Source organism: Takifugu rubripes, chromosome 22 (genome assembly GCF_901000725.2).
Source record: "Takifugu rubripes chromosome 22, fTakRub1.2, whole genome shotgun sequence".
Lineage (NCBI taxonomy): Eukaryota > Metazoa > Chordata > Actinopteri > Tetraodontiformes > Tetraodontidae > Takifugu > Takifugu rubripes.
The window spans coordinates 13,642,367-13,668,313 of record NC_042306.1 but is presented as its reverse complement, the minus strand read 5'-3'; the positions used below and the strand labels follow the sequence as shown (position 1 = coordinate 13,668,313).

The following is a 25,947-nucleotide window of genomic DNA, read 5'->3' as shown; positions in this document are numbered from 1 at the left end:
TCTTTGTGTTTAGCTTTGATTTCCCTGCGTTTTCTGTGAGTGTGTGTTTGTGTGGGAGAGCACGTTTTGTTGTGAATTCTGGCTCCTTCGCTTTCACTTTCTCGCTGCTAAGTTTGAAAGTTCCCGTCCGCTGTCATGAAACAGGACTTTACCGGACAATGGGGGGGGGGGAATTGTTACGTTCAAAGTTAGAAACACAAACAACTGAACAAGATAAACCGCCTTTTATCTGCACTTGTGCAACATTTCAGTGCGTCCCGGATGAGATGTTTGGCTCTGCGTCTGCCTGCTTCGCTGTAATCTTAAAGTAATTGTGTTTAGAAAACAGTGGAGTGGGAAGACTTCCTCCCTTTCAGAGTAGAGTCACAAAAGAAGCAACCTGAGCCCAGGGCCAAACTTTATCAGCATCCGTCTCTCTTTACACGACCTGGGTTTGATAATGCTGCCGATGGGACAAGATAGGGGGTGTTTTTGTCTGCAGGTGAGAGCACTTTTCCATTTTTGAGATTTCCAACGCAGAAGTCTCAAATCCTGCCAAGTCCGCACTTCCAAAGTGAAAATGACGCGTTTAAAGGGAGGTTTCGAACACAGCGGGCGAAAGCTGAGGAAGTGTCGAGTTTTTCCTCAGGAAACTGAGTCCATTTCCACTTGGCTCGGAGACAGAACCGGAACTGGTTTTGCGTAAGCCCGGCAGCAGGATAAAAATAACGGGATATAAAGGCTGCGGGACTGCGGCCCCCGCACACCTGCTGCAGCGGCGGGAGGACGCACAGCTCCCGAGCCCTCTATCCAAGATCTTAAAAGAAAGAACCGCGCGTGCACCCACCGTAAATACAGTTGTCTTCGTTAGGTTTGCGCGTGACACATCGCAGCTCGTTACCATAACAACGGAGGGAGAGACACGAGTTGTTTCGATGAACCGCAACTTCACACCGTCGCGTTTGTGGTCAACACGCAGGGGCGCGATTCAGGCTAATTAACGAGCTGTGCGCGCGCGTGCGTGTGGTGTGCGAGAGAGGGTGTTGGAAGAGGCCGAGCCGAAACCGTTGGGAGAGCTGGTGTTAGTTTCAAATAAATGAAGTCCAGTCACGATACTTCGCTGTTTCACGCACCTGTAACGTTTCACGAGAAACCACGTGACCTCGGTGCGTTGAGAAGCAAATCAGGTGCGGGGACATCTGCGGTTCTGGCGTTTATTTGGAAGGTGTAATACGACAAAGGAAACTCGGGGTCTTTAGAGAAGAGAAGATTGATAAAGGTGCCTCGGATTTTGGGTATTTTGAGTGACTTTTTAATCTCAATCACCCTTTTAAACGTGGTGAAATATGTTTTACCTTCGATGAACTGGCTTCATGACGCACAACACAATTTCTGTATCGTCGTGGGGGAGGTGTGCGTGCGTGCGCGTGCGTGATGGCTCCACCTCCCAGTCCCGGACAGGAGCTATAAAAGTCCTCATCAGCGCTGTTGACACATCATCTCTCTCTGAATCCTGGAGCGACCATCAGCTGACATCAGATCAGATCTATATGGACTCCCAGGAGCGTCTCTGTTCCTGCCTGTAGAACTTCCAGGACTTTTTCGGTACCTGCCTGTAGATCCAAAGTTTGTCCAACAGTCTAAGCGGTGGTCATGGCTGTGGCCGAGGCGATGATGCCCATCCTGACGTCGTTTCCGAGCCCGTTTGAAGGAAAACCCTTCGAAAATGTAAGTGATTGAGTTTACGTGTGCGCTGTGTTTATTGCTCCGCTACATTTAATAACCCCGATCATGAGTTCACATATATATATATATATTATATTGATCACTTTCTCCCGCTTGCTCTCACGTGAAGCTTTGCAAGGTGGATGCGCGGTGCGGCGCAAAGGCACCAGGTAACCCGCTGATCGAGGTGGAGTTCAGCATTGTTCAGTCTCCCGCTCTGCCCCCCAAGGACGACGACGAGCTGGGAAAGTTCCTGGACCTCGAGTTCATCCTATCCAACAGCATCAGCTCAGATGTGGAGGGCAGCGTGTCGCCGCCGCAGCCGCAGCACTGCGCCTACTCCCTGCCCGAGTCCCCGGAGAGCTGCAGCGGGGGGTCTCTGCCGGACTGCAGCGACCTCCCTTCGGCCCACCTCGCTGCACAGACCTACCACAACCCCGCGGGGTTTGCGGGCGCAGGCCCGGTCCGCAGTCTCATGGCGGAGCTTCTCACCCCAGAGATCAGCTACCCCGGAGACATCTCACTGGACAGCACCGGCAAGGCCAGAGACGGGCGGGAATACACCGAACTGCAGGCTCTGATTCCTGCTGCCCCCACCCATCACCAGGTCACCGCCTCCCCACAGCCGCTTGGATACAAAATTAAAAGCGAGCCTCTAGGCCAGTCCTGCATGATGGCTGCTGCCGGGACGGACTTTATGGAACCCGCGTATGAGAGGCACGCGATGCGCTCTTTCTCCCACCACCAGGCAGCCCTGCAGGGCTTCAGCGCGCACCCCGCGCAGCACCCAGCGCCGCACGGACACACGGACTTCCACATGTCGCAAATGAACACCGTGAGCTCCGATTATCCTCACCAGCAGCTCTTAAACCAGTACATGAACGCGCCCTACCAGCAGCAGTACAGCCTGGCGCCGTTTCAGGGACAGAGCGGCCTGCACAGGGAGCCCGGGCGCCTCCACCAGCAGCACCACCCGGCCTCTGTGCCGGGACTGATGCTCACGCCCCCCTCCTCGCCCTCCTTGCTGGAGATTTACGCGCACGAAGACGTGGGCATGATCAAACAGAAGCGAGGCCGCCGGTCGTGGGCCCGGAAGCGCGCCGCCACGCACAACTGCGAGTTCCCCGGCTGCGGAAAAACCTACACCAAGAGCTCCCACCTGAAAGCCCACCTGAGGACACACACAGGTGAGCGCAGCGACGCACTTTTCTTCTTTTTATGACTATTTTTTAAGCTGATGTATGCTTTTACGCGGAGTGATCTAACCCTCGTTTTCGGCCCCCCCAGGTGAGAAGCCCTACCACTGTAACTGGGAGGGATGCGGCTGGAAGTTCGCCAGGTCAGACGAGCTCACACGTCACTTCCGGAAGCACACAGGTCACAGGCCTTTCCAGTGTCACCTGTGTGAGCGCGCCTTCTCCCGCTCAGACCACCTGGCTCTCCACATGAAGAGGCACATGTGAGGTTCCAGACCCATCCTCGTCCCTGTTCTTCTGGACACTCGGGGCCATCAAGCCCCCCCACTCTGGGACCGGATGTGCTGCCACTTATAGCTCAAAAATTTGAACTTCCCGATGATGAATTCATACAGGGGCATTTTTCACAAGTGCCTTTCCACACGGTGGACGAACCCTCGTGGCTTTTGTACATAATCTGTGGATAGATGAGTTGCTTGATAAATTATCGTTTGTATTTAAAACAGGTCTCTGGATTGGTTTTATATTGAAATAACTTATTGTCAGTGCCTTACCAAGATGTTCCCAAGGGAGGAAGAGTCAGTGTGGGCCGGACCCACATGGTTGTACATATACAAACTGTATTTTTGTTACGTTTACATCTTTGATACGCCGATCAGGACAGGGGCTTTATTGACTTTTTATGCTATTTTCTCACCACAGTTTTGTACATTTGCTATTTCAGCCTTTTTTTTTTAATTTTTAGTGAAGGTTTGATTGAGCATTGTCAACAAATTCAGGTACTAAAGCTATTTTTTAGAGCCCCAAAGTTCACCTTTTTTTGTTTGTTTTCTCTTAAACATTTTTGTTAATGAATGAAGAAATCCCCCAGCTGCCAACGTGCTTTACTTGAAACGGAATGATGATGCAGATGTGTGATTACTAAAGAATGCAGTAACTTTTATATGTTCTTTATGGCTCAACAAATAAAAGTACTTTAATAAGTCACTAAGGCTAACCATGTCTTTTTTTTACCCCAATCACATAATATATTAAAGTTCCCATTTGTTTTGAGTTCTTACAGGTCTGACACAAGTTAACTAAGGTCATTTTGTTCGGAAAGAGAACGAAGACAAATTGCACTACTGACTGCGTGACGGATACATTAACAATCGCAACTAAAAAGCAGAGTGGAAATCCTCAAAATATGACTTTACCAGGACTAAAAGTTCTCCTTTAATTACAAACGAGGCTCTTAAAATAGTTAAATGAGTCCAGGTTCCTTCCTTGATCAGTGTTTGTGAGAGGCCGCCCTCTAGCGGACATTTATGGAACAGCACAGCATTTCAACTGAATGTTTTGAATGTAAAGAAGTCAGAACGAAGAAAGATGACCTTGAACTCAAACATAATCCATTGCGCCAAGATACACAAGAATACAGGTTCAAAAAATGTGTGTACAAAATGTGTTCATCAGTAGATTAGATGGTGCGACTGTGGCAGCGCAAATATCAGCATGACCAGGACCAAATCCTCTGCCAGAACCTTTTGGAGCTTCCGGTTCCGCACGGACACAAACAAATCAGTCAAGTTTGTAGAAAAGATGGGCTCTTGAAGATAAAATTTTATTGGGTGCCTGAATGGATGTTGGTACATTATTTCACTATATTTTGTCACGAGACTTGCATTCTAGATCAAGCAATATACATATGTTTATTTGAACATGTAAAAATGAAACTCTTTTCTCACACACGCTAGTGTCGTTTAGGTTTTGAGCTGAGTTATTTTATTGAGAAAAATAAAAATAATGATAATTTAAAAGCGCCTGTTGCTTTTGGCTGTGATGTCCTAAACTGGCCACTAGATGTCACCCTTGATCCTGTGTCCAGTTCATCTGCGCTCCACTCGTGCGTTGTTTTATTAGAATTAATGAGCTATCTTTATGACTGTCTGCCATTAACATGTAATACAGTTTGAACCGTGACTAAGAAATACTCTAATTTAAACAAATTCTTGCCACATTCTGAATTTGCCATTTTGGCTTTTAATTAAAACTTGGATAAAATGCGAGATACTTTGCTACACCACCAGCCAACCTTTTCAAAAGGTTGCTAAGCTCCATTTTAGAATTGATTTTAAACACTTGCTGCTCTCTTTCGGCTCTATTCCCCCCATTAAGCCATAACAGTCCACAGCCTCAGATCCCTTGCTGGGGCCCTTCTGGTTGTTCCAAAGTCACATTTAAGGACCAAAGGTGGCCAACATTCACCGTCAGGGCCCCTCAGTTTTGGGAGAGGCTTCAAGTGGCGTGATGTAAACGGTTGGAGCATCATTTTAATCAACATCATTTTAATTTTTGACATCATTTTAAGCACCTTGAAGCCGCTAACTCAATAAGGATGATATTTCTAACAACAGACTTGTGTTGGCTTCACCCACGTCTGTGCAAATGTTGGGAGTCACTGGTGGCCAGGATGTGGAAGCCAAAAGGACCTTTTAACCCCTCGTCGCCTCGGGCTTGAGGTCTTTTACTCTACCTGAGTGCATCAGAGCCTGCAGGTGAAGGTGGCAGTCAGCTGATGGTGTCCAGCTCCATCAGCTCTCTGCTGCCCCACGAGACAACTGGAGCTTTACGCCCTATGTCCTCCTGCAGGACCTGACAGAGATCTTCTCACCACTCTCTCAGCAACATCATTATAACTGACAGTGAACGCTACCACTACCAAAACGCCCCCTCCCCGCATCCCAACTTTCCCTAAAACCCCTCCACATCTGCCCCCTCACTGGGCGGCATCTGCTCCGTGTGGACCCCGTAAGCGTTAAAACTCATCACCTCCCTCTGCTCAACCTCAGCACCCGAACAGCAGCGCCTCAGCCTGCCTCCTCCTCTTCCTCCTCTGTCTCCACCAGCACCCAAAACAACCCTATCGGTACAGAACCCAGGTAAACCCGCATCTGCATGCAAACACCTCTCCAGTGCCATCATCCATTCTTCGCCGCGCGTCCTCCTCTCACGTCCGCGGATGCCCGTGAAACGCCTTTTCCGAGGCTACCGCACCTGTCTGCAGCATCGCCTGAACTCATCATTGTGACGCTGCCGCGCATTAAACGCAACACGACAAAGAAATCTGCTCATGTGCGCTGATGTGTGGCCGCGCCGCCTGGTTGTGAGTCTGAATCCCGGCGATCCGCCGGCAGCCGTTGCCGCATATCACGACAGGAGAATGAACATGCTTTGTGCACCAAATGTGGAGAGGGACGACGTGGTCAGCGCACGCCAGATCGCGCGTTTTCCGACCTTATCTTTTTGTGTTCCTCTTAATTAATAATTCAATTATCTTCATCTCGAGAATTAAAGAAATGACGCCCGGTCATTGTAGCTCGGCGGCCACTTGACTGCGTTTACGCGCTTGTTCCGCCGGAACTTCGCGCATATTTGAACAGCAGGCAGTTGGCGACGTTGATAGATTAGGTGGGGGCTTCTCACCCCCCCGCAGAAGTTAAAGGAGGGGCTTGTGGGATTATGTGGCCGAAGACCGAGTGAAAAAGAGGTGATGCAACTTCTAATGAGCCAATAAGTGTGGAAAAAGACGCAGCCGAAACCGTTTCAGTGGGAGAGATCACCTGCACGGTAAAGACGGCGCGCACTCGCACGCACACTGCTTTTTAAAAAGGTTCTTGTTGCGTATTTTTGGCAAATAATAAGGTTTAAGACCCGCCTGTGGCGATCAGCGATCTGTTGGATCTGGCGCTGTAGCTGTGCCACATTTGGCGCGTTCACGAAGCGGCACCTTTGAATTTAGATCCAGGTGAGCGTCGCGCGCAGGGTAATTGCGTGATCACTCCTCAGGTTGTAGTTTATGTCAGAGGGCGGATGAACACGTGGCTTCAGGTTTGGCCTCCCTGCTGTGGCCCAGTTTGGCCTGAAGGAGCAGGATCACTTGTCTTGTCTTGTATTAAAAATTCTGCATATTTTTCTCCTGTAGCTCCTCAAACGATCCGATTATTGAACAGTTTTATGCTTCCGCCGCCTCACTGGTTTCCTGATGAAGCCACCAAAGGTGTACTTTGATCACAATTAGATCAAATTGAAATATTTCTGATAAAAAGCCACATTTATGTAGTCGCTGATTTGACTGATTTTATCTCCAAACACGTGAGATTAAAGGTTAAATGTGACTAGATCCTCCAAGCAAACCGTTAAATCTGCTAATTTACAGAATCTGAGCTGTAACGTGATCTTCTGCGTGGGTATAAACATGTACTCTCGCAGACGTTTGCCCTTTAAAATGAGCTTTTAATCATCTTTATTCAATAAAAGAGTCAGCAGATCAATCAGTGTTTGGGATTTCTAATCAACTTGGATCCAGTTGATTTAGTTTTTGTGCAACAGCCAAACCAGCTGCTGGACTAAACATTCAGAGTGGAGCAGGTCAACGCATGCGTCCCCTCCCCGTCATATCTGTGCAGCCAGACATGCGGGTTTATTGTTTGCTGCTCATGTACAGAAACTTGATGCAACAAAGGTGACAATGTTGTTCTCACAACCTGAGCTGATCATGAACAGCAGACAGCAGCTAATAATCTACGCTTGGCGATTGTTTCATCAATGGAACTGTGCATTTCTCCACTTTAATGTCGGTCACTATGGAAACGGCATTAGCATTCCATGTGCTGTTTCGTGCACGCTCCTCAGTGGCTGAATAAAGAGTTTTCACAGTGTGCTCGGAGGTATTCCATTGTTATTTTTGTGGGGTATTTGTTCAGACTTGGCAGTGTGAGTGGATCCTGCAGATTGTGTGTGTGGGTGTGTGTGTGTGTGTGTGTGTGTACGTGAAATGCTTCTCTTTGCATGAATAGCAGGTCACTCTAGTATCAGGGTTTTTCCTGGCTCAGCAGGAGGTGGTGGTGGTACCTGACGGTGGGCTCACAGGTGCACATGTGCATGTTCAACTGGCTCAAGCGAGTGTTTCACCAGGTCTGTTTGAGGAGGTGTCGTTACCTGAATTTAAAAAGCCTGACTTTAAAGCATACTCATTTATTTTATTGTAAATGCGCTTCCTTTAACATCATGGCTGCATCATAGTAACATCATTATAACGTCGTTTATGTTTTCAACGTGAATTGAAACGTGTGTTCTGTCAAGTTCTGCTACCTTGAAAACAGCTACGCTTCGCTCTGCATGTGTACGATAGGTTGCATATTGGCTTTGCTATTGAATAAAAACACCGGATAATTAAATAATTGGGTTCGCTTGGACATGTAAAAATAAGTAGTTTTGTAAAAGTGGCATTTGTATGTGTCCAAGTATGCCATCATAGCAAAATGTGTGACGAATAAGACAAACTTATTTCTGTAAATAAGTCTGTATTTATGTCTTATAATTTATTTATATGAGTCATTCTGGGAGCATTATTTGTCATGGTGGTTTTGGACTATCAAACTATTGATTAAACATACAAGAGAATGTTTTACAGTGTAACCTCAGAACCAACGGATGAACACAACTCTTGGTAAAAAGCAACGGCAGCAGAAATCGACAGAACGACCTGAACGACTGCCTGAATATCAGACGCTTGAAATGTAAAAATCTAACTAACAATTTGCCATACCTGCAAAACTAGTATCATTAAGTAAAATGAGCTAATGTGAATTCATGCAACACGTGAGACACGTTAACATCATTGACAGAACTCACTCAGAGGACTCGAGCGCAGAGTGTCAGGAAGTAGTCTTTATTAAAACTCAAGACGCCTCCAAGGAGGGATGAAACAAAAAACCGACTAAACTAAAAGAAATCTAGAAAAGGGGCAAAGCCAACAAAAAACACTCTCTTACGAGGAACCAGAAAAACCAAGGCTGTGAAAGTTTCTAAACAATTGTACGGTAATTTTTCAAGGACTAGACCCTCGTGACTATGAAGTACAGGCTGGTGATCAGGACGAAAGACTTGATACACTGGCACTGGACCGAGGGAGACACAGGCTGTTTCCTAAACCACCCCCTATACCCTACAGAGTGCACTCAATGGTGTGGACGGCATTTTGAAATAGTGTCCGAATTGTTAGTGAGCATCGCTGTACCCTATGTAGTGCACTCAATGTATCCCACAATGCACTGCGAAAAGTAGTGTACGAGCGAGCACCCTAACTCGGAAAATGTATCCCATCAGCCTTTACGGTTTACGTGATACCGACGGGATACATTTTTTAACGTAATTTCTATTGTGCGGTTTGATATATGACATTTTTGGAAATAAGAATTTTTTTTCAGTAGGGGTCCAATAAGATCATCTTAAAATATTACAACATAAATGTGTAAAAAAAAAAAAATCAATCAATCTTCACTGATCCCCCCCCCCCCCCCCCCCCCCCCCCCCCCCCCCCCCCACACACACACACTTAAAATTGTTCTTCGGAATCGTCTGTTCCTCACCAGGCGACAGAATCTCAGTAAAAGAATATGTACAAAGATGAAAAGTAGCTTTGATCCATTTTTTGATGACAAATTGCTTTATTAAATGTTTTATGACTTGAGAATGTGCCATCACTTCTTGGCTTGAAAATGTCAAGGGACACTAATTATTTTAGGTATTAAGTAATTGTTATTGTATTATTATTGACATTAATATTTCATTTTATCATATAAAGTTAATTATAGGGTAAAATATTGCATTTTCATAAAATGACCGCTGAATGTATTTCTGATGGGTTAAAATAATTAAATGGACCTGGCCACTTTTCCCGCCGACCGGTTCGTAATTATTATGTGCCATCACTTCTTGGCTTGAAAATGTCAAGGGACACTAATTATTTTAGGTATTAAGTAATTGTTATTGTATTATTATTTACATTAATATTTCATTTTATCATATAAAGTTAATTATAGGGTAAAATATTGCATTTTCATAAAATGACCGCTGAATGTATTTCTGATGGGTTAAAATAATTAAATGGACCTGGCCACTTTTCCCGCCGACCGGTTCGTAATTATTATGCGACACCCTGACGTCACTTTACGTGCGCCGTAAATGACGCCGTTGTTAAATTGAGTGCGCTACGTAGTTCACTCAATCCATGTCCCCCATGTAGTGAGTAGTGCATGAGGAAGGGCGAGTGGCCTGAAACGAGAGGAGAGTTAGTTTCAAATTAAAACAGGAAGTCACAAAACCAACATGGAGACAGGCCAAAAAAGGGCCAACTTAACCTACAGGTGTGACAATTATAAAGGAGGCTGATGTGTTGGGTGCAGAAGAAACCACACTGCCATACTCCTCAGGTTTTACTGTGGTGGAAAACACACAACCACAGATGCTCTGATTGGTCGATTGGCGCTAATTTGAAAACAGCACCACTACTGGTGGTTCCAGGAAACTGCAGTCACATATCTGAAATGACAAAACTGACACGGGAAAACTGGCCTGGTGACATTTGGGAATATGGCGTGGCGGCTCCTCAGCAGATGGAACCAAAATACGCTTGAGAGTCAAACAGCATAACGTGACATGCATGTTGCAACGCAAACCCCATCTGTTGGACTGACCGCCATTGTGTTACTGGTCTGCGACACTTTTATCTCCTCCCGACATCTAACCTACATAAAAGCTTGTTTTTCACCTTAAACTAGAGAGAATAGGGCTCATGTACAGTGAGCCATTTAAACTAGATATTCTCAAAACTTTGTCTTTTTTACTCTCTCTTATGCTAATGCTATTAGTACAACTAATTATTATGGTAATAACATTAATAATTCATTTATTTATGGCCACATAGAAAACAAAGGTGAGTAGGCGTGGAGGCCACGCCCCTCCCAATGGGGGCGTGGCCCCCACACCTACTTAAGTGGGTGGAATATTAGGAAGCCTGCCAGAGTTCCGTGGGTCGTCTTCTCCATCAGATATTGTCAGTGCTGCCTCCCTTCTCTGATGCTGGGCTACCTTTTGTTCTTCAGCATGAGGTGGATCGGTAAGGTTTTATTTCTACTCTTTGCATCAATGTGCCGCCTCCTGTGTTGGGTGGACGTCCCAGTTCTCTTTGAAAGTTCAACATTGTGTAGGAGATGTATTTGACCTCAGGTATGGTGATGTTTTTAACGTACACTGTCGGGAAATTCACTCTTTAACTTTCCTTTAGAACATCATTAATTGTTAAAAACAGTTTTAAAAAAAGCAACAAAAAAGAGAAGAAAATAGAAAGAATCAAAAAGTTCCCAAAAATGATGAAAATAAAACACTTAAAATTGGCCTTTATGGTCAGAATCTGTCATTTAATGACATTTTATTACAGAAAACAAGTCATTAAAATGACATTTGAAAACGTTCTTAGAGCTTTGATCTACACGCCAATCACTACAATTTAAGTAGCTCGTTAATTTTTGGCTGTACAGGCGGTGGGGCTGAAACAATTGATCTGCCCACACGTGTTTCCTGCTCCTGCTCAAATCTCAGAACATTTTCTGAAAGCATATTGGTGTGAATCCAGTGTTTTGGTGCCTTTTCCTGTATTGTTCATGTCCGAACATTCCCTCCTTAATCTCTTCACAATAGAACACTTTGTAGCGGCAGCTGCTTTGCTGCAAAATGCAAATCTTTTACATTTCTGTGAAAATCTGCCTGATCCGTGAAAGTGTTGTGTTGAAATGATGCTTTTTGTCTCAACTTTTTTCTTCCCTTTTTAAATTTCACTGCAGATTAACCAAAAAACAGCATGAGGAATTGTTCTGAATGTGTCTCAGGGCAACTAAAAATTGTCTCCCCCCCTCCTGTTTGTCACATGCTCTTTTCACAGCATAGAAAAGTTTCTGGATTAGGGCAGAATTAGCAGCCAGCAGCACCGCCACTCTAGATACACTTGCCAAGGATAAAGAAGAGGCACGAGGGGGACGAGACACTTGGGCGAAATCTACCCTCGGCCCAAGGAGGCGGACGAATCCATCACACAGAGACAGAGACGGAGACGGAGCATCTTAAAGCATGGAAGAGAAGCCGTTTGCCAGCATTCTGGTAAGTTAGAATTTTCAATAAACACGTGCACACACACACATGCCCGCATACATACAGGCTCATGTGCATCTTATCAGTAAAGGTTGTACAAACAAAGATATGCAGACTTTAACATTATAATAAAAGAAAAGAGGGAAAAAAAGCACATGGAGCACTAATTTTCCTACACAGTGACTAACTGTATAGTGTATATATGTATAGGTTACATAACATAGAAGCTTTCTTACTGATCAAAGCCATTGAGATGAGAGCCAAGGGAGTTTGGGGAAATCTATGGTCAAAGTACCTCCAGAATCCGGAACCCAGCCAAAATGTAATGAGCTGCTCCTTTGCTCATTATCAGCATTTGAATATTTCATTAAAATCATTTAATAACTATCGGAGTCACTTTGTTCACAGTCAGACAGATAAACACCAGCTGTCACATCCTCGGTGGAGGAAGTGGACACGGTCTGCTTGTGAGGAATGGCCTTATCATTCCTGTCCAGAATCCTCTGCGGATCCGCCCAAGTTGGAATCAATGACGAAACCAAAGATTTGACTTCAGTTTTCAAGAGTAACAAAACAAACAGTTGGAAAATGCAAAAGCAATAAAAACCTTGGGGCAGGTTTGCTACAGCGGCCCCCGAGGAGGCCCTAATCAGCTCCTTCAGGAGGTCATTTGTTTAACTACAGTCAGTCTCTTTAAGCCTAAACATGCGCAGTTGGGGATAAATAAAGTTCTCTTCTAACTTTAAATTCATCCTTCGTTATCATCACCAGTCTCTAATTGAGTTACATAACATTGGAACGACTCTAAAACCTACAGCCTCAAGGTAAAGAAGTTCTGCCCACCTAATCAGACAGCTGTCCTCTCAGCAGTAGTGAAAGGATGTGGGAACCAAATCCTCAGCCCAAACTTGATTAAATGAATGCCTTTTTTTTTTTTTTTTTTGCTGTTTTCGCTCCCGTTCCATGTGGTTTCTCAGTGTAACGCTCTGTTTTTCTTTGTCTGCGAGACCCTTTTCTGTATAATCTGGTCAAATTCGCCGGTCCAGATGGTTGTTGGACGGACCTGTCGTTGTAAATCCCGATGACACAGGCACTCGCTTCCTGCTACCGCTTGGCTCGGGCAGGAGCCTTCTGCCGGGCTTTTCCCGCTCCAAATTCTCTTGCTTTTTCAAAGGGGGGGACCTCCTTTCCTAAATCTTCCTCCACTGACTGACTGGGCTGGAAGCTGCCACTTCCACTAAACGGATGCGCAGATGGTGCACTGGCCTTAGTTCGGACTGGACAAATAGCTGTGGGATTCTTTTGTGTGGCTTCTTTGACCTGCTGCTGGACTTTTTTGGGTGTGTGTGTGTGTGTATATAGATGTGAGAGGAGGAGGAGGAGGAGTTGGACTGAGGTTTAGCTTATTCGTCTTCTCAGGGGTGCATTCATGTGTTGGACTGGGGACCACTGCTGGCCCTCCATCACCATAAAAGCCCAACAGAAAACAAGGGCCGCGGTGCCTGGACTCTTATCAGAGGCTGCCATGGGCCGGGCTGTTAGCTTCCATGCACATAACTGCACTTTAGCCTTTTCTTTCATCATTATTTCTCATTCTGCCGTTGATTGCAGTCAACTCTTGACAAGAGACAGGAAAACTATTTGCTACTCGTCAAAAAAACTAGACGGCCATGTACACGTCGATTAAAAAGGGATACGAAGGATTAAGGATTACCAAATTTATTCACTATTAAAAGAAAAATGCTCCACCGTGGAGCCCCGATGTAACCAGCACTGATGGTCAGTTCAGGGTTAGGGGACAGGGGGGTCCTCCATCTGCTACCGTGTCTCGGGCCTCCTAAAATCCCAAACATCCTTCTGCTCTGCTCAGGCTTCCTGACCTGTCCTGTCAGAACCTTGTCAATCTCTGAGGGTCTATTTCTACGCGACGTCTACGTTGGCTCATGTGTCCTTTTCATGTTGCCCTCTGACCTCTATCCTTATACATGCTCTTCCTGATCTGTGGAAAAAACCAAAAAACTCTGCGTCTCCTGATAAACCCTTAAATGTGCTGCCATCATGTAAGTAGTTTTAGCATTCGTACAGGTATCGAGGTATTGTAGGAGACATGCGTTTACTCTCAGTAACCACTAACTTAGGAAAATAAACAATAATAAAAACACTGTGAAACCTTCAAATGATGCCACAGTAGTATTATTAGCTAGTAATGCCAAAAACCCGTCCCTACCGTGCACGGTTATCGACCTGATTTCTTCAATCACGTGACTCCGCGCTTGTCCGCCTCATGAGAGCGCCCTGGACTGTGGACTGACGGAGGACTCTGAGGACTGGAGTCAGCGGAACCACCTCCTCATGAACATGGGAAAACAGCATGAGCCTTTCTCATGAGGCTCCATCTCCAGGCTTTTGCAGTAGCATCAGAGACGGAGGAGAAGACGCTCGGTCCTGGTCTGTCCTCTGGACTCGGTGAAGAAGGTGGGGGACAGAAGAGTCCTGCTGCCTGAAGCAGGTCTTTCCTTCCTGCTGCTGCCAGGCTCTACAACCGACACTAACAGACTTGTGATCCACCAGCGGCAGTCGTGCGCAGTCGCTCCTTCAATGCAAAGATTATCTTGATCATTTCGATTGATAGATTAATGTTAGATGGACAGACAGATGTTTATGTTAGTTTATTTTAAAAATCTGTTTCAGCTCTTGTAAGTTGCAGTGGAAATAAAGGTCTTCTGAGATATTTGCATATCGTTAACCTGTTGTTGTTGTATGCATCTTAACAAAAGGCCCCTACAACAGGTGCACTTTTTATTTGACGTAATAGACGAGCTGGAATGTTCCCATCCCTAATTTGAAAATAGTCCAACATGAATTTTATTGCCACTGAGTCATACTGGGTGTGTTTGCGCCTGCATTCTGACTCTTTTTTTTTTTTTGTGTTGATAAATGCCGGCAGACAGGAAGAGACAGCTCAAGGGTGTAAGATATTCCCAGTTTGTGACCAGGTGAAACAGCCGTTCATGGTTTCAGTTAAAGGGCAAAACACAGCACCCGCCATGAGCGAGTGTCACACACACACACACACACACACACACACACACACACACACACACACACACACACACACACACACACACACACACTGTGGCCAACGTACAACCCGGAAACAAGGGCCACAAATGCCAAACACGTCCACAACTGGGGACTATTTAAATGATCGCCAAACCCCCCCACCCCCTCCACACACACACACAAACACACACAAACACACTCAAGGAAAAAGGGAAGTTCATTGTATTTTTGGGACAAAAAAAGTCACTCAGGGAGAAAATTTTTGCTTTCTGATTTTCTTCCTCTTCCTTTTTTTTCCTTTTGGCTTCATGGTGCCCCCCCCACCACCACCACCCCACAAATGACACCAGCAGCTCAGAAAAGGGGGACGTGAGGGTCCTTCTTCCTGTGAGGTCAGAGAGACGGCTGACAAGGCCACATATCTCCTGATCAGATCTGTTGCCATGTGTCATCAGCTTCCACTTATATTTGTGTGAAAAGGGCCTGTCAGAACCATATTTAGGTGATTTGTTGCGCTTGAACCTCAACTTGGCTCTGTGGGTGTTTGCAAAACCTGAATGGCACATACAAGCCTGGGATGAGGGGGGGTCTGCTGTTCTCATGGCTGGACAGCTCTCTTGATTGGTCAGAACCCTCCCCCCCTCTTATTTCTCACTTTCCATTTAGAAAGACTGTTTAAATGTGAGGGTTTACGTGAGGTAATCTGTATTTAAATGTGAGGGTTAACGTGAGGTAATCTGTATTTATATTTCATTTGCATTATTTTTGCATTTTAAATGAATTTTACTATATAATTTATGATGTTGTTAACATAACTTTGTTTACTTATTCAACATCGGAGCAGGATGCATTTAAATGCTGCTCCTATAATCTCCACTTTTCATGCTCTTGCACAACCGCTCTCATGGTTCAAGTGCAACAGTGACTTCTGCCACGTGAGGCCTACTTCAGTCACATGTTCCTCACTTTCATCCCCAGCAAAGGTCCCATATGTTTGTCAAAATGTGTATGCTGTGTGATTTTTCCAGCCCGATTTGTTCCTATGCTTTCTCTCCAATGAGCCCCGTTCTCCCCGGGGGTCAGAACCGAAGCCTCACGCTATTTATACAGACTGAACAGCTGGGGCCCTCCCAGCCAAAGAAGAGTTGGGGAGAGAAATTATCATGGAGGGTTCAGGTTAAACCAAGCGTTGGATAATTCTCTCTGTTCTTTCCTTTAATTATTTTTTAAGCCATCTTTTTTTTTTTTTTATTTTGCTTCCTCGCCATCACTTTTCTCTTGTGTGTCCAGCGCGGCCACTTCAGGTCGTGTTCGTTTCGGGTCAGCACTTTATATCTCGTTTGTCACGTCATTACTTGTTTTTATTCACTCCGCCACTGATGGTTTCAGCCCATTTTCCCCTTTGAAACACATTTCCTAATAAAGAGCTGGCTGGCCTGCACAGATAATGAAAGGCTGATTTTTCTTCGCAGCTGCGGCTCCACAAACTCGGTCTTTCTGTCGCGCCGGACAAAACCGACCTGCTGTCGCCGAGCCGAGCTTTTTGTGTCACGTCCCTTTTCTTCTGCTCTGTGGCTCACGTGTGCGTGTCTTGTATTGTAAACGTCAACATAATCCAGTTTCCTTTTCTTTGCTCTTCACCTGCCGTTTCTCCTCTCACGTCTTCGCTCTGCGTGTCGTCTAACTAGTTTTTGGAGAGTAGTTTCCGTCGATACTTTACTTGGAGGTCCCTTTTCTTTGAGACCCATCTCAGGCATGTGGAGCTAACAGGAGGTGACGAGATGTTAACTTAATTGCGTGGAAGGACACATATACAGATCCAAGAGGATGTAATAAGCTCAGATGTGAACGTTGGCTCTCTGTGAGCCTTTCAGCTGGAAGCAGAGACGTCGCCACTCACATGAGACACGCATAAATTTAACTAATTAAAGTAGAATGCAAAGGAACGCTGCTGGTTCTACTGTTCCTCCATTATCACTGCAGGTGCAGCTTCTGTCTGAGCTTTTCGGGACTGACAGTGAGGCTGAGTGAAGGCAGGTCTTTGATTCTACGCTGTCTTTAATATCTCACCCTGCTGGCAGTGCTGGAGGACAAGCTCAGTGTGCACATGCAGATAAAAGTGATGTACAGATTGTCCATGTTGTTCAAAGATAAGTTGATGATGCAAATATTCCAATCCACCACCACTTTTCCAGTGAACCCAGACGTGGAAGGTTTGTCAGTAGATAAAGCCGAGACTTTTCTTTTTTTCCTGCAGATAAAGAGGTTTCTAAGTTTAGTGCCTGTCAGACTTGCTGTCAGTAGATATTGAAAACAAAACATGTTTTATGTTTTTATGTTGAGTTCAGATGACTGAGTGAATTAATTAATCATGGTTATCTTATCCGGTCAGAGACAAAAGACAGTAAAAGCCGTCCGCCCGTTCCTCCATTAAGGTTGACTCTCGTTCTTTCACCTCATGTTTGCTTGGCCTCTCTCTGAACTTCGTACTTTGCTCCTATTGTATGTTGGTGGGCTTATGTTGGTATGTTAACTTACACAAGGTATTTGTTTGACTTGTGATGTTGGTGGGACTGTTTTGGTTCTTGGAGTCCATCAGTTTGCTCTTTGTTTTTCTTCGTTGGCCTTTGCGACCTCATGAGTGTTCAGTGATATTTAAATGTATTTGTCACTACGGATAACAGTCCTTTGAAAGTAGAGGAAAACCCCAAAACATTTGCAATTTGCAATTTTACCGTTTATTGTTACGATTTGTTGTATTTAGCGAAGATGCGGCATTATCCAGTCCTCCTTCAGCCCCCACAAACTGAGGAGCGGAGGAGCAAAGAGAGCTTTCAGTTAACTTCCAGGACTGAACTTGGACTCCCAATTTTATGAAAAACTCCTTCTAAAACTCCTAAAATGAACCACTCTTGGAGGCCAGGTAGGCTAGCATCGCAGCGCTTATTCAGCCACGCCAGTGGTGCATCGCTGCGGCTCATCTGTTAAAATCTTATTAGGAGCTACAACATCGGAGTCTCATACAAAATTTGATTTTCATATCAATTATTCATCAGTCATTTCAGGAAAGGATTCTATTATACAGCGTCTTTCCCCAGTATGAAGCCAATGGAGAAGGTGAATCAAATTCTAATGTCTGATTGAGAAGACTCGTACTAATATGCAGGGCTTAAACAACCTGAGTCCAACCTGAGCGTCTGCTCTTCTCCCTCAAACATCAGGTAGCTGTATAAAGAGACAAGTGTGAGTCCAAACAAGTTGCTGGTGCAACAACAGCATCTGTGCATCTCTAAATAGTGTTAAATTACCCAACATAATGGCACTATTAGTTAATTAAACAAGTCCTCCACAACATGGGTCTAAAGGTCAGTTTTTATCCTTGTAAATATAACTGAGCTGAGTTGAATGAAGTTAGTTTAAAGTGTACTTAGCATTAGGGCAGGATGGTATTATTAATGCAAAAAGGTGCGTTAAAAACGACAATCACAATTCCCATTACTAGTTTGCACAGTGCATTGGCCAGTGGACAAATCTTTTCTTAAAATTCTTGAACCATCTATTTGTCAAGCACATTTCATAAAGGACAACTCAATGTGTTTTAGTTTAAAAATACTGCCTGGCCACAATGGGGATCATTATAAAAACACGGATATTGACTTACCTAATGGGGAAAGTTTAATAATGCCCTTTAACATCATCTATTATTAATGTGTCAGTGTGTGTGAGCCTTTCTCTGCCCTCTGCACTTCCTCTCATTATGCTGAATTGGGCAATATGTTAATGACCCCTTTATTGGTCTCACAGTGAGATTCTAATCCTCCAAACTGATAGACAAATGAATAGCATCCTGTCAACATTGCCCATCTTGTTAAAGATAACTAAAGGGCCTCCACTCAAGCGGTGGCAGTCATTGTGCGCAGCTATCAAACACCCATTAGGCCGGGCGCCAGTTGCTTGTCAACTTTTGACATTGCAGTCAGAGAATTGGCGCTGAGCGATGCCCTGAGCGATGCCTCATCTCGTTCTGCCGCATGAGTGATGTTTTTGTTGATCTCTCAATCTTGGACCTTTTGTAGACAGACAAGCATTTTGGTTTTCTCTCTCATGCACCCACTTCCTCGCTTTCTCCTCGCCGCTTTTGTCTCGGGGAGTCATTAGCCATATGGTGGCAAACAGGAGCAACAGTGATCAAGACAAAACGGGGACTCAGGAGTGAAGCGCTTGAATTTGAAAGGGTGTTAACTGTGAACATGTTACGAGCGGGGCTAAAGGGGCTAGTTTTGGCTTGGTTGGATCTGGGTGCAATGCTGCAAGGGGCTGGGGGGCATTGGCAATGTCAGGACGTAGAGACAGACGAGGATTTGGAAGAGTCAAGTGTGTCTGAAAGAGAAGTTGTTGGTGGTCTGCAGAGTTGCAGCAGCTGCCCCTGAAAACAAATGGAGGAAATAAGAGAGAAAGGAGGGAGCGAGGACATGGGAGTATGATGCGAGGCGTGCAGGCTCCTCACTTTTTGTCTCCTTGCTTTAATCCGTCGGGAGACGCGGTGAAGAAGAGAGAGAACTTGGCCAGAGCCCACGGGTCCTTCAGACCTCCCCCCACTTTACTCTGGCCAACTTGACTAGAAGTTCAGCACCCCCCCGTCCCCTCTAACAGCACCACCACCACTACCCACTCGCTCGCTCTGTATTCAGCCTAGGTGCTGGACTGACAACAAGCCATTCATTGTGGAGGTGGAGGGAAAAGACTGTGGATCTCCCCTGCGCCTTTTTTTTGGGGCGGAGGCAGGGGTGGGAAGTGATTGGAGTTGGGAAAAGCGGGTAGGTGGACAGCAAAGGAGAAGGAGGGAGGGTGCGGATTCCTGAGATGGTGAAATACGACAGAACAAAGGGGTCAGAAAGAAAAAGTAAAAGAGTCAGAAGAAAGAGACTGAGGGGTGAGTAAAAAGTAGAGTGCAAAGGAGGGAGGGATGGAGCTGGAATCGCAGAAGGAAGAGAGGGAGGGGGAAGAGAGAGAGGGCTACCATGCCGAATGAGCAAGAGAGGCGGAGAGGAAGCAGAGCTCCATCAGATGAAATGAGGTGAAAGTAATTCAAGCATTAATCAAGCCGGGGCAAAAGGGAGGGTATACTGTGTTTTCTGCCCCCTCTCTCGCTGCGGAACTGAAAGACAAGGTGTGAATGAGGCAGCCTACAGTGGCCAGCAGAGAAGCACCACTGGGTCACAGCATCAAATCATGTCCGATTCCAACGCCATTGCCGCTTCCACCACAGACCAGGTCAGTCCAAACTGTCATATTGTGTTTCTTGTTTGTTTTTTGCCACCCCAGTTCTCGGCAGGACCAGTGGCACTTTCACTCGCTCCTCGCAGCGGCGGAAGCATCTTGTGGGAAGTCTCTGAAGTGAAACTTTGTGGAATGCCGAAAACAGAACCGAGTTTTGGATACGCACACATTATCTTTAGACGCTAACACAGAAGTACTTAGAGAATGTTTCCAAAAGCTAATGAGTAAGTGTGTGTTTTTTGGACTATCAAAGCAATGATTGTTGTGCCTGGAGCTGCCTGGACAACGGTACCGGGTCCTGAAAGAATTGAATTCATCAAGACGAGCTATTGTCTACGCCGCCTTATTTTTTGGTGATCATTCAGGGGATCTGTGACGACTCAATACCCCCCGCACCACATAAGGAGGGGGATGCAGCTCTTTAAAAACCAAACCACGTGTGGTGGTCCTGAAAAGTTTTATAAGTAATTGCAGTGGGAAGTTCAGGCGGTGCCGTGAGGGATGGGGTTGGTAAGGAAGTGGGTTGGTCTGCCGTGTGTGTGAAAGAGAGTGACAGAGTAGGGAAGCTGAAGTGTCCAGAAAAGGCTGATATTTATGCCCTCTCCTCTCCCACCCTGCAGCCCTCCTCTCCCAGAAGCCACTTTCATCTCAAAGAATGAGATGAAATCCTCCGCGTTGATTTCTTTAATTCTGGGCTGACATTTGAAGCCAGCGAGACGTTTAGGTCAGAATCGATGGTCATTCTTATAACGGCGGGCGAAGGCAAAAAGAGTGCCGCTGTTGTCAGCCGAGCTCTTGTCTACTGTTTGCAGTCGCTACTGTTGAAGCCTGAGTCAGTGTGCTGTAGTTCTGGGGGGCAATTACACACAAAGACACACACGGCAAGCCAAGAAAGCAGCTGCTCAGACTGCTCACACAGAAAACTCAAGATAGATTGTGGGTGGAAGGTTGGAGATATTTACAGCAGTGCGTGCGAGTGTTTGTACGTGCGCGTGCAAGCGCGCGTGTGTTCTCCAAAGCCACGTTCACAGCAGACACCTCCCTAGCAGCCCATGCTAATCCGCTGATTCTTGTCCATTTAAATTTGACAACACACGCATCAATTTTCTCCCAAAGCTGTGACTGACAGGAGGCGCGCAGACAGCCAATTACAGACGCCACAACACCGGCTGCAAACGCATGTGGGTGCAAATTGGACTCGGTGATTATTGAAGATCAGAGAAATTTCCTTTAAAATCTCCCCTGTCGCAGAAGAGTAACGGCAGAAATAATTATCGCTGTTCTATCCTGTATCTCGTGGGCAGTTTGAACAGGTTTTTGGAGGTTTCCTTCTGTTGTAATTGTGATAAACCTCGCACTAATGGGCCTCTCGCCATCATCACATGACCCATTGTGTAACGGAAACATTGGCAACATTTGTCTTCACTGTGAGATACACTTGTTTTGTACGGAGATGAGGAGCATTGAGGGATTTGGAAACTAAAAAAGAAAGGATGCAGCTTCCCTGCAGCTAAAATCTCTTGGTTGACTCGTGCAGATTTGTCTTCCGTTCATGTCAGCAATAAGGAAATACAGCTTTTTTTCCCCCAACAGCTTTGGAAGTACTAACGAAAGCGTTAATATACATATTAATGTAGCCTTGTGACGGTAAATAAGCTTGTAAACAGGGTCTGTTTTAAAGATTTCAAAATCCAAACTGAACAACCTGCTCGACTCTGATTCTAATCTGAGTCAATTATCAAACAAACATATTGTGTCGCATTAAAAATCTGTTATTAAACCTTTGAATCATGACACAAACTAACCACAAATCAAGAAGCTTATAAGAAAAAGGGAACATGCGGTTCTGCTCCTTCGTTTCCTCTGCCGTTACACGGGTCACGTCGTCTCAGCGGGACACGGAATTCTCTGTGTTGGGACAATAGTGTGAGGTCCCGGCTACATTTAAGACATGCTTGACTAATAATTGCACTAATAAGGAGTTCAGATGAATTTTGGAATTGTGAAGAAGGCACCGGTGATCGTTTTTGACGTAAGTTTAAAAGCTGAAAAAAAAAATCTGACTAAAATCTGGACTGAACGGAGTTTCGGGAAATTTTGCAGGTTTGAATTTTGACGTCACCTGTAGCGAAACCAGTGAATTCCCCCTTTAATGCTGACTGATCAACGCCAGTTTGAAGCAGCTCAACAAATATTCAGAGCCGGATTGTTGGTCAATAAGCAGATGATGTGGTGCATTACTGATTTGTCCCACATTATCTGGAAAAGCACAATTCCCTAAATTCTTCCGCTGTATTGGCCGTTTGTCCTGAGCTTTGCTCCAAACACCCACACCTTCTCTTTTCAAGCTAAATATGTCCTCCTTTGTCTGATCGCCCTGCAGGCTGGAACATCAACTGATGCACAATGATCCAAAGTTCTCCCAAGATGTGGATTTAAACCCGTAAAAGCTGAAACAGCAGCGTGTTAACATCAGACACTGATGTAAGCGAGCAGGTCTGCAGCCTGAACTCTAACGGCCACAAAATAGACCCTCAAGACCAACAGACCCCGCACCGGGAATGAATAGGACTGGCTCAACCGCTAACACACACACACACACACACACACACACGTGCAGACTCTTCCTTCTGAGGCCAGGTGTTGTAGTTTATGGAGCGGAAGTGCAAATCTGTTGTGTTTACTCAGCGAAGAGTCGCTACACTAGGAAACAGACACATGTGGAATAGAGAGCGTGTGTGTGTGTGTGTGTGTGTGTGTGTGTGTGTGTGTGTCTCCTGTGGTGGATCCAACCTTTGGTCTCCTCTGACTGATTCACTGAGTTCAGCTTGGGGGCTCACAGCTGCCTTTGAGAGCCAAGTAGTCGTCCACCACGGAGCGAAGTGAATAGACGGCTGTTGCGCTGGAAACTTCCTGTCGGGCGTCGCAGCCAAATCAGCTTCGAGTCACTTTACTTTCTAATTTAGAAATGAATTACAGAAAACATCCAGGTGCATTATGGCGTAATGTGTGCATTCTTTTAGGGCAAATGTTTGAACAGTTGATTAAACGCTAAGACTTTTTTTAAAAAAAGTTGAAGTGTTTGGAGACATCACAGACCAGTAACAAGATGGGCCTGTAGTGTGAGTTCCATTCTTGCTTGACGTCGATGAACAGGTGAACAGGTGTATGATGTTCAGCTTAAAGAATTCCAAATAGGCTTTATGACTAACAAAGGCAGGACTGCCATTATTCCACCCAGCAGCACTCTGCAGTAATGTTGCTTCAAACTCGGCATCAAACTCCCAACACTAAGTCAACTGACACTATTTCTGGTGTGTTTACGTAGCGAGCCGCGGCAGCAGTATGTGATGCTGCCGCATTCAGCAGCCGTGCGGCGTTTTTTAAATCTGAACTTTTAAGGAAAACTCTGGAAAAGAGGCTGATGAGGCTTATTCATCAGCTTTGTCATGGATTTGTTGAAAGAACCAGGGGAGAAAAGAGCTGATGTTGGGGCTCGGCGAGGCAGCGTGTTCACCGTGTTAGCAGGAGTGATAATGTTAGTCAAGCTTCTGCGTGTGTGTGTGGGTGTGTGTGTGTGTGTGTGTGTGTGTGTGTGTGTGCACTCTTGTTGAAGCAGCACACTTGCAGTGCAGGGATTGAGGGCACCTCCACAGAGAGAGTACTTGTTAATGCTGCCTCAAGTGCCACAGAGCAGTGATGAAAACAAGGACAGAACTGAGAGTTGGAGCGAGATGGATGATCTCAGGCTGACGTAGAAAACACTGACTCCTTTACACGTTGTGTCCTTGTCTTTGATTCTATTGTCCATCAAACACATAGATCAAAACATAAGTCCTGTCATCTTACAGGATTACGATTGTGTGGGTGGGTGTGTGTAGAGGACTGGGGCAGGTGAACAGCTTGCGATAGCCAACAGCTCCGCGGGCTAATCTCGCGCATCAGTTGGCTTCAGCTTTACCCAATGAAGGCCCACGCACAAATGAGCTTGTTAAGCTAATGAGTGAATACGCGAATGAGGGGTGGGGAGGTGGAGTGTCCACGGGGCCACAGTGGCTCCAGCTTTGTTCAGTTCCTGTCAGGAATTGTCACACTTCTGTTCGATCGTTTTAGCCGGCTGCTGCACCTTCACACCCCGCATCCTTCCCCTCATTAGGCCGGTTGCGCTGTCAGGAGCTTCTGGCATGTCTGATTTTGCTCACAAAGGATTATGCAAATATATTAATGAAGTAAATGGAATATTTAAAAGTCATACTTTGCGCTTTCTCGCTGGACCAGGATTAAACTGTACTATAAACGGGCCTAAATGTGCGCTAGTTGTGTCCATTTCATCGAGGAGGCTCCGTAACCTGTGAACATTTACTCTTGGAATCATCTGAAGATGTAACTCTTCTTCCTCACTGACAGCTAAAGTAGTGATCTGGAGTCTCCGTAGTAGCAAGACCACGTGTCCTGCTGTGTCTTTAGGCCTGTTGCTTTCAACTCGTGGTGTTTTCCTATATCATAGGTCATGACATTTTATATTTCTTCCTTATTTTGTCAAGAAAAGGACGAAGGTCAAAATGTGATCCATTCAGGATGGACACGGTTCCTCAAATACAGTGTTGAATAATTCTTACTGTAGGGTTGGAGCTATATTTCTTATATTTGCTTAACTTATTCCAGCATTGTTGGCTCATTAGCATGTTTCCTGACATGCTACCGAGTTGTACATTAGTCTGGTTCATAAGTAGATTGTTCTTTGTCCCAGTCTTTTCTGATGGGATGTTTGTTTCCAGAGGGCTTGATTGTGAAACATAATAATTAATAAAAATGTATTTTTTAACTAAGGAAATCAGGCTTGGCAAGTTAATAGAAATCTTACAGAATTGAAGCTAGACTCTGAATTATAATACATGGGGAAACAGCAGGGGGCCTTGGATGGGCCAGGGAGCTGTCAGGAAAATGCCCTTGCTCTATAGGAGGTGTCCATAAATAAGATTCTACCAGACAGTTGATGGCACGCATCGTCAGCAGCTGCACAACTTGTAACAAATCACATTTTGGGGAGATTAGCAGGCTTTCGCAGAGCTGTGCCTTATTACAGCCTCATAAATGTAGGTTTCTGGAGTTCTTTAAATGCTGCAAAGATGCCTGTGTGTGTGTGTCTGTATGTGGGTGTGGGTGTGCGTGTGTAGGTGTGTGTGTGTGTGTGGGTGTGTGTGTGTGTGTTTTGGAGGCCAAGAGTTTGAGCTTTGTACCGCCGTAGGTAGCCTTGAAAAACTGATGCTGGGTGTATGTAAAAAGGCACGTGTGAATATGTACACATGTCATGAGAACATGAGAGGGGGCAACGGACGAAGGAAACAGAGGAGGAGAACCTGCCCTTTCTAAAGAAGCAGACTTAGTTCCATTAATTTAGGCGTGATTAGCAGTTAATCATATGAGATAAGGATTTTTGCAGGGTACCCTGACGGAAGGTCGAGGTGAGGGTTGTTGTTGCTTTGGTGGATCGCTGCTGATGTGCAGAGTTCAACGCCACGGTTCGACCAGCATACATGTAACCCACAGATGTGTCAACAGTACTCAGAATTTGAAAAGGGCCCAGAAGTGTTATCCCACGCCTGTCCGTTGGTAAACAGCAGCAGAAGCTCCGAGACTCCAAAGACACGCTTGTTAAAAAAAAAGCCTGGTCGCAAACTAAATGGAGAAAAGGGACGGCGGCGGGGGGCAAACGTGGTCTTACATAAAGGCC

At 45.5% G+C, this 25,947-nt stretch overlaps 2 protein-coding genes across 6 annotated transcripts in view; both read left to right on the top strand.

Annotated features, from left to right (window-relative positions):
• Nucleotides 1-722: 722 nt before the first annotated feature.
• On the top strand, nt 723-3,887 carry klf17 (Kruppel like factor 17). Its single transcript, XM_003975888.3, has 3 exons — nt 723-1,707; nt 1,835-2,891; nt 2,992-3,887. The coding sequence occupies exons 1-3, from the start codon at nt 1,633-1,635 to the stop codon at nt 3,165-3,167; spliced, it is 1,308 nt and encodes a 435-aa protein (XP_003975937.1). The 5' UTR covers nt 723-1,632; the 3' UTR covers nt 3,168-3,887.
• A 1,795-nt stretch (nt 3,888-5,682) lies between these two features.
• Nucleotides 5,683-25,947, top strand: part of slc6a9 (solute carrier family 6 member 9) — a 32,308-nt gene continuing 12,043 nt past the window's right edge. The window contains exons 1-2 of one of the 5 annotated variants that reach the window (XM_029831199.1): nt 5,683-5,821; nt 11,665-11,879. In XM_029831199.1, coding sequence (XP_029687059.1) covers nt 11,850-11,879 — 30 coding nt within the window. In that variant the 5' untranslated portion in view covers nt 5,683-5,821; nt 11,665-11,849. The other 4 variants (XM_011616726.2, XM_029831200.1, XM_011616725.2 and 1 more) reach the window with 4 other exon arrangements.

Excerpts from the sequence above, each read along its gene's own strand:
- klf17 (XM_003975888.3), top strand. The coding sequence starts at position 1,633 with ATGGCTGTGGCCGAGGCGATGATGCCCATCCTGACGTCGTTTCCGAGC. Across the intron at positions 1,708-1,834 it reads AAGGAAAACCCTTCGAAAAT|CTTTGCAAGGTGGATGCGCG; the intron begins GTAAGTGATTGA and ends TCTCACGTGAAG. Across the intron at positions 2,892-2,991 it reads CCACCTGAGGACACACACAG|GTGAGAAGCCCTACCACTGT; the intron begins GTGAGCGCAGCG and ends CGGCCCCCCCAG.